The sequence below is a fragment of the Eschrichtius robustus genome, chromosome 12 (genome assembly GCF_028021215.1).
Source record: "Eschrichtius robustus isolate mEscRob2 chromosome 12, mEscRob2.pri, whole genome shotgun sequence".
NCBI classification, from domain to species: domain Eukaryota; kingdom Metazoa; phylum Chordata; class Mammalia; order Artiodactyla; family Eschrichtiidae; genus Eschrichtius; species Eschrichtius robustus.
Genome location: NC_090835.1, coordinates 24,755,431 through 24,763,638, shown reverse-complemented (window position 1 = coordinate 24,763,638; position 8,208 = coordinate 24,755,431). Strand labels below are relative to the sequence as shown.

General features: G+C 41.8%; 1 protein-coding gene across 8 annotated transcripts in view; it reads right to left on the bottom strand.

The window, feature by feature from the left end:
- Nucleotides 1-1,289: 1,289 nt before the first annotated feature.
- MAGI1 (membrane associated guanylate kinase, WW and PDZ domain containing 1) overlaps nucleotides 1,290-8,208 on the bottom strand; it is a 618,481-nt gene continuing 611,562 nt past the window's right edge. For all 8 annotated transcript variants that reach the window (XM_068557284.1, XM_068557286.1, XM_068557287.1 and 5 more), the window contains one exon: nucleotides 1,290-4,843. In XM_068557284.1, coding sequence (XP_068413385.1) covers nucleotides 4,089-4,843 — 755 coding nt within the window. In that variant the 3' untranslated portion in view covers nucleotides 1,290-4,088. The remainder of the gene's footprint in view (nucleotides 4,844-8,208) is intronic.

Genomic DNA, 8,208 nt, shown 5'->3' with positions numbered 1-8,208 from the left:
AGACCACCTAAGGTGGTCTCAGACTGCCCACAAGCAGGAACAATCCTGAGAGCTCTCTCAGTACCTTCTTTTTGGTGTGACCATTTATGGCAGGCAAAGAACTTGTGCGATGTAAGGGTTTTACAAATAGTTTCAATTGCCAGTTAAGTCAGGGACCATTTTAGATACCAAAAGAGATATTTGGGAAGTGAGCAGTGTCCATAATCACCATGCCGGTGACAAAATAAAGCAACATACTATCACACAATACCGTTTTGAGTGCCCAGGAACTCAGGCTCTGTAGGAAAATCCTAATTACTAAGCCATACAAAGGAACAATCCAAAAACTGCAAGGAAATTGGAAAGGGTTACAAACTACATGATCAACCAGAATACATGTTGAGTCACTCACTAACTGATTAGCCTTTTCATCTAGTTAAAAGTATGTCTAAATCCACGTACATCTCTATCTCCAAAAGATACGTTTTGAGATTATTTTCATCTTAACTTGCAAAGCAAGGCATTTTGGATTCCTATTTCAAAACACTGGTAAGTGTAATTTTTATACTTGTGAAGTAGCATTGTTCATTAACTTTATAATTAAAACAGAAGTCCTTCTTCCCCATTTTAATAGAGAAAATATTTCTTCGTTTTGATTGGAAAATAAACCAGGACAATGAAAAGGAGTAGAATACAGACTGCCATGAAGAAAATCCTCCTCAAAAAAAAGTTTAGTGCATTTACTGGGGATTTTTCTGATTGTCAGAGGTGTGCTAAGCACTTGCATTTCCTTTTACAACTCCATGACATCTGCCCCTTCAAAGATGAGGAAACTGATTCTTAAAAAGAGGTTAAGGAACTGGCCCAATATCACACAGTTAGGAGGTGATGAAACTCTTGGCTTGACAGGTTTTGCTTTATCACCAGGGTTCTATGCAATACCATGCACCTCAAACTTTCACATGCATTCATATTAGCTGGGGATCTTGTTTAAAGCACATTCTGACTCAGCAGGTCGAGGGCGGGACCTGAGACTCTGAATTTCTAACATGCTCCCCACTGACGAGGAGGGAGCTGGTCCATGGACCAAACTTTGAGTAGCAAGGCACAATACTACCGCAAGACCATAATTCCTTCCCTTTCAACAGAATGGTATGACACTTCATCGCATTGGGAGCCAGACACTCTCTCTTGGTTACGTGACCCTGATATATTTGAGACAACACGGAGACAAGAAAGATATCAATCCAGAGGCAATCGTGGTTATGGAATGCATACATTTCCATGTATTTTTTACAGTAAAAATGCATTAAAAAATCTTTCACAAAAGAAACTTAAAAAATACAAGTAGGGTGTTCAGTTCTCCCCACAAACTTCTTTCAGGCATTGACTGTGTCATGGGTGGGAGGGAGGTTCCTATAGGGTTTGATTTAATCATACAAAATACTCATCCATATCATCTCTCATCAAGACATGTACATGAAGTGGGGAACTAGGGAAAGTAGGCTCAAAAGAATCAGTCTCCAATTTAAGGTTACAGTAGTTCAGAGAAAATACTACCTTTCTGCTTAATGCATAGTCCCTGTACAGTACGATATTTCCAAAGCAAATCTGATATATGGAACTCAGATGGCACTGCCACATCAAAAGTCTTCACAGACGGAGCCAAGCCCAGGCGGGTAGCACATAGATTTTAAGATGTCAAGTATCATCTCTGACAACAGAAAGACATCAAAATGTTAACTTCTCGATGTACTCCAAAAATCCGCCTCTTGATTTCGTTTATTTAAAACTCTGGACCACAATTGAAAGCATCGATCATTTAACATCATGGATTTGGCTAGAAAGAGTGAGAGAATTTCTAGCAGTGGAGGCTTAGGAATAAAATCCCCAAGTTGGCTCTTAGGAAATTGATGAAAAAAGAACATCATTATTCAGCTCCGCCTTACTACTGTAGTTCAATGTATGCTCTGTATGGAAAACTCTGAAGATAAAAATAGCAGTCACAGACTTTTTCCTCTTTTTTAGCTATAGAAATGTACAATTGTGTCCGTTCCAGGAAAGGAACTTGGTTTGTGCATGTCCACACAATGACAGCTATTCATTCTAATGTTATGTATAAACCCATAAGTCAAATAAAGCTATGAACAATGTAATATTTATATATGCATAGTGTTTTATAAAAAGATTGGCCCACATACTGCTTTTCATCAATACAGAAAGAGCATTAAGTCCATAGCACACCACAAGAAATGAATGAAGAACAGAAATGCAAACAAGTGCTTAATAATTCACAAGCAGGCTCACCATGGAGGAAATGATGATACTCAAACCAACTAAAGCTTTAGAGAATTACTTATATAGTCTCCCATTTTTAAAACAGCTTTACATACCTGATTTAGTTTACAGTAAAATATATCCCAATGAATCAATTTGTTCCATATTCAGAAATATAAACACATATCACATTCCTCACAGCTAAATTTTTTGTCATAAATTCTCTTTTATACAAGAAAAAAAGGCAACAGTTGTTTGTTTTTAAAACAGGCTCTATTAATTACAATTTTTAACTCTGTACACATGGTAATTGGCTGGTTTTCTCCATTTTTTTTCTTTTTCCTTTTTTTTTTTTTTTTTAAACAGTACCATGAGAACAACAGTGATTGACTTGCAAAGTTTTGTGTCTGTATGGAAAATGCAAAACAGTACTATGGAAATACACAATGCATCAATAAGCAGCGGTTTGCTGCAGTGGTCCAACAGGTACAAGCAAAGGTTTTGGCTCAGCTAGGCAGTAATCCATTTCAACCGCATCCTGGGGCTACAGCCGACCCAACCAAACCTCCTGTGAGACAGCAAAAGAATGGGTCTTTTATCAAAGAAAAATCACTATGTTTTGCTCTGTCGAAAGACTCAAAGAACAGGGTCATAAGGGCAGAGGTTTGCCAGCTAGATCTAGAACCACTGAAATCTCATCCTTCTCTCCCTTTCAATCATCCTGGAGACTTTCATTATGGTTCCAAAGGAAAACTGGCATTTCTAAGAATGAGCATGCCCAACCCTCATTTCTTTTAAACATTAACAGAGAGGTTCCTTCCAAGAAGGCTTACTCCCTTCTCCCCAGTTTGGCAAAGGGCAACCGCGGGCTTATGCTAAAAGGGGGGAAACATACTTTCTCTACTGGCAATTCTTAGGACTCCTCACACCGGGCACACTGTCCCCCATTCCATCTCCTATTCGGCCTCAAATCAGGCAAGACAACACAGAAGGTGTCTGTTATCCATTCCTTCCAGTAGTTGAGCACAGCTGTGATGGCACTGCCTTAATGAAATCTTATTAGATGTTGACGTTAAAGAACCTGAGCATCTGTGCTGGGGCTGCATTTGGGTAATGGCGGCCAACCTTCTCCTCTGGGCACCTTTCTACAGCCAGGGAGAGTACGAACTGTTTTTGGAACCAACTATCACTTGAGAACATAACATTTCCTTGTGCTGTGTCGTTTAACTATAAATATCCTTCATTTGCGATAGTAGTCTCTTCATAGTTTGCTTAATTTTAGGATCCTCGGCAATCCTAATCCATTCCAAAGAGTCCTCAGCTTTTACAAATATAATTTTTGCCTTTTTGCTCTTTCCTTTTTTTTCAAGAAAAACTCCTAACTACAGTATAGCACTACATCACTACATAAGTCTCTATCAAATTAATTAAACTTGATCAATGATTTTCCTTACTTAGAGAAAATGATCAACAGCCCCATTTTACCAGGAGAGAAGAAGATCGCTCCCCGCAAAAGGGAACAATTCTTGACAATTCTACAGTTTATGTAGAAACAAAACTTATATTCCTTGGGGGCAGCATTTGGCAAATAATTTCCAAAAACGTATGCATTTAAAAATACTTTCTTTAATATGATACATCAGGCACAACACTTTTCATATATATATTTTTTTTCTTATAAGATTTCAAATGCATCAAATGTTTGTCGCAAGTCAGAGGATCATCAGGCTGACGTCAGACGCTTCACTAGGTAAGAAACTAAATGATTTCAGGTCTGTGAGCTTCCTCTTAGAACCTTTGACACGGTAAAGGCTGGAATGTGATTCAGGGTCTCAGATACTGAGGTCGGTGCTACATTCTTTGTAAGGTCGCCTTCTCTGCTCCGGGGGATGTCTGGAACTTCGGCCGGCATCCTGTTTCAGACTCGTCTCGTCCCTCTCTCGGTGGCTGCCTTTGTCCTCTTTGCTCCTTTTCTCCAGGGACCGCTCTCTCCTCCGCTCGGGGGACCTGGTCCGCCTCCGGTCTGTGGATTTGGCTCTCCTTTCGGGCGAGCTTCCTCTCTTGCGCTCGGGAGATCTTCTCTGATCCAAGAGTCTCTCGAGAGACCTCCGCCGCCTGCCGGGGGAGCCGTCCCTCCGGCGGGTTGGGGACCGCTCTCGCCTCCTCTCCGGGGAAACCTCCCTCCTCTTCTCCTGCTTCTCCCTCCTCTCCAAAGTGTTGTCAGCGCTCCTCGTGCCTTCCCTCCGCTTCTCCGGAGACCTTCTCTTGGGGCCATTGGTCACCATCCGCTCGGGTTGGGCATCTCTTCGTCCCTCGGGTGCCCGGTCCTTGGGTCGGCAAGCCCCACTGTCGGGTTTTCTAGAAGTTCCGTTCCATGTATGATGTTCATTGGGTTGTCTGCTATACTCTCTGCTGCCTTTGGGATCTCTCACGTGTGCCCGCTTTTCCCCATGTGGTGATGATTTGTGAAGATCGGGTGGGTAACTGGACTCCAATGATGGATGCTGTCGGCGGTCGGGGGGCGCGGCCCTCACTTCCGGAACACCTTGTGGACCGGTGGGAGGGCCGTTCCCGTCGCTGCTGGGGTCTGCGAGGAAGAGAAACCAGAGCAACAGTTTGGTACCAAGGACCTCGGCTCCTGTCTCCACCCGCACACGTGAGATCCCATTAGTCACAACAAACAAACGACTGTTAACAGCAGTCAGAATCAAAGCCAACTGACTCTTGGTTAATTTAAGTATAACTGCAACTAGTCAGGGTTAAAAAACTGGTACTTGTGGCTTTCCACAGCTAGCCTACTGTTCTTTACACTCATAGATCATTAAAGAACTTGTAACATCAGTCATGAGTTTAGTCTTTAAAGGCACAACCCAAATAGTCTGCCTAAAAATATCAAAATGTCCCCACCCTATCTCCTGCTCTTTTTTCCCCACTCTACCCCCCTTTCCTCCCTGACCCACCCCCCACACCCCAGCCCCCATGACAGAAAATATTCCTTTCTTTAAAGAATACTGTTTTAATTTGCTTAAAAACAACCTGGGCTATTGCCCTGGAGGGGCATGAGGGAACTTTCTGGGGGAATGTAAGGACTTTATGTTTTGATCTGGGTGGGGATTAAACGAGTGCATAGAGAGGTAAAAATTCACTGCACTGGACCCTCAGGCTTTATGCATTTTACTGTAAGCAAAGTATACTTCTATTTAAAAAAAAAAAAGTATCCAGCCTGGTGGTTACAGAGGCAACACAGCCAGATGTTGATGATGGGCAATTGTGACATTATGGGAGGGTCCGTTAAACATTCTCTCTACCTTTGTGAATGTTGTTCAACTATTTTCTTTACTTTTGCATAAGTTTAAGGAACTGTTTTTAAACTGTGGAGTCTTCTGACAGATAAAAGGGAGTGGAAGAGAGGTTGTCAGGTACACATTTGACATTAGATGGGGTTCGGATAGAGGCACTTTTCTTGATGCTATAGAAGCAGCCATAATTACATCTTTGAGCCGTGAAGTCACTGGACAGCTTCTTACAACCTCAAGTTGTCTATAGATGAAAAAGCAGGGCAACCCACAGGGCTCCTATTTACTGTTAAACTATTTGAAATGATGCTGCAAATGTTTTAGGTAGCATCCCTGATTTATGACAGCTCTTTTCAAAACAGGGATGCTTTGTCACACCTAAACCCAGCAAGTCATACACACTATTGCATTCCAGGCAAAGCACCTGAAATGATGTGCTGCAGCGTGGAGGGCAAACCAGGGCCACAGTCACAGGGGCGAAGGAATCACGGGTGCCCCCTTAAGGATCTTTCATGAGCCAACAAGGTCAACATTAAGCAGTTAGTCTCTTTCATGAACCATCTCCCAAAACCTAGGGTGGGTTTTAACAAAAGCAGGAATATAGCCTAGAGCAGGAATCAGTAAACTTCTTCTGTAAAGGGCCAAAGAGTAAAGTATTTATGGTTTGGCAGGCTGCATAGTTTGTCACAACTGTTCACCTGCCACTATAGTGCAAAAGCAGCCGTGGACAACGCATAAAAGAAATGGGCATGGCGATGTGCCACTAAAACTTTACTTACAAAAACAGGCTGCAGAGAAGATTTGGTCTGTGGGCTGTCATTTGCCAAGAGATAACTGAATAGGAAATCTCGTCTTCCTGTCTATCAAAGCCCTATCCCTCTAAGTGTGAGCTTTGTGATCTGAGGTTTGTTTTCTCTGAATGCTGGGTAGGCTTCTAGAATTAACAACACGCAGAAGCTTATGAAGTCATTTTAGGATCTAGGTGAGGAAAGGGGCTTCAATGACTATCATAAATCTAACCTTGGGATTTCTTACACCTACTTTTAAGAGAAGCGAGAGTAAGACTTCCATAGGGTCAGCGGTGTACTTACAATTCAAAGAACGCAGGGTGCTCAGAATGAATTGCCAAACATATCAAAATAGAGCTAAAGCAGAAGCAATGAGGAAATTAGGCCACAGCACAGAAACACCTAGTATTGATTGAGCTACAAACCGTAGTTTGATTATGGCCCATAAGGTAGAAGCAAGCCTCCCCGAGCTTTTCATTTCTCATACATGCAGCGATATTAGGAGGTATCATCGCTGTAGAAGGGAGGGCCCAGCACCAAGAACAGTCAGAGAGAAAGAGAGAAAGAGAAAGAGAAAAAGTTGAACGTTTAGATTCCCTATAACAAAGAGGAAAGAAAAAAAAAAAGGTCTGCATTTGTTAACATAGGGCAAAGAGAGTTTATTTGTCCAGTCAGACAGTCTAAGGCAACACTCAAATAAGGCTGCAGAGACCAAAATCAGAACAGTGACGTTTTCAGACAGCCAGATAAGGTGACTCGAGAACCCAGACAATGGATGCACCCTTTTTTCTTTTTCTTTTTTTTTCTTTTTCAAACAACTGGAACAATGACAGGCTGGCATAGGAGAGCATTAACAATAAACAACAAAAGAACAAAGTTCCCTCCCTCCATCCCCCCTCCCCCAAGACCACGGCAGTTAAATTAAGTACAAAAAACTCATTACAAAAATAGCCTCACAGAGAAGCAGGTTCCAATCAAGTCAGAAAAATATTGGAACTTAACATATTATAACCCATTTGTGACTCTAATCAATAGAATTAGAGAGATTTAGTCCCAATGACACATGGAGACATTACAGTAGCACAACCCTGGCACGTTCAACCCTTCTTGGAAAAAAACGGTATATTTCAATGATCTTTATTTTTAGCCCAAAGAACATTTGTTAGTGTTGGATTTTCATCCTCAGTGCAACAGACATAGGTTTTGAGAAGGTACACAGGTTACTGACGATGACTCGCAAATGAAAGATCACATCCAACAGAAGCATAGGGAAGACAGAAAAGGGAGACAATGTTACACAGTTTCAGTGGCATCGATACACCTATGGTCAAGGTTTAGTACAGTGCACAGCTGTGGCATCTTAATATTGTCAAAATACCTCCCCCATGGTTGGCCATGTCTCAAGGGGCCTCATCTGATACCCATCCCCCCCCCACCTTGGGCCCCTTGTATTTTGCGCCTGCATGAATGCCCAACACCTGGGAAGGCTGTCCTTCGAAGGGGTTATCCTTCTCCTTGAGCTGCATCTGAATTAAGTATCTCATCAAGTCCAAAATGCCACTGGGAATTGTGCCAAATGACTTTCAGAGAAGAGGGTGACAACAGATAAATCCCTAATAAAGGGGACCAACGTATATGGGGACCATTCAATCACAGTTTCTATAGAAACTTTTGTAGACCTTTGGTTGGGAAGAAAAGCCCTACATCTAGGGCATAGCTTTTTTTTTTAAATTTTAAACAAGAATCTCAAATAAATAGGACGTAATTATTATAATATACAATATTTCACCATCAGAACACTAGGCTAGGTGAAGAGCATTACTGTTTAGTCAAATCATGTCTACAGATATGACAAAGGAACTCTATGT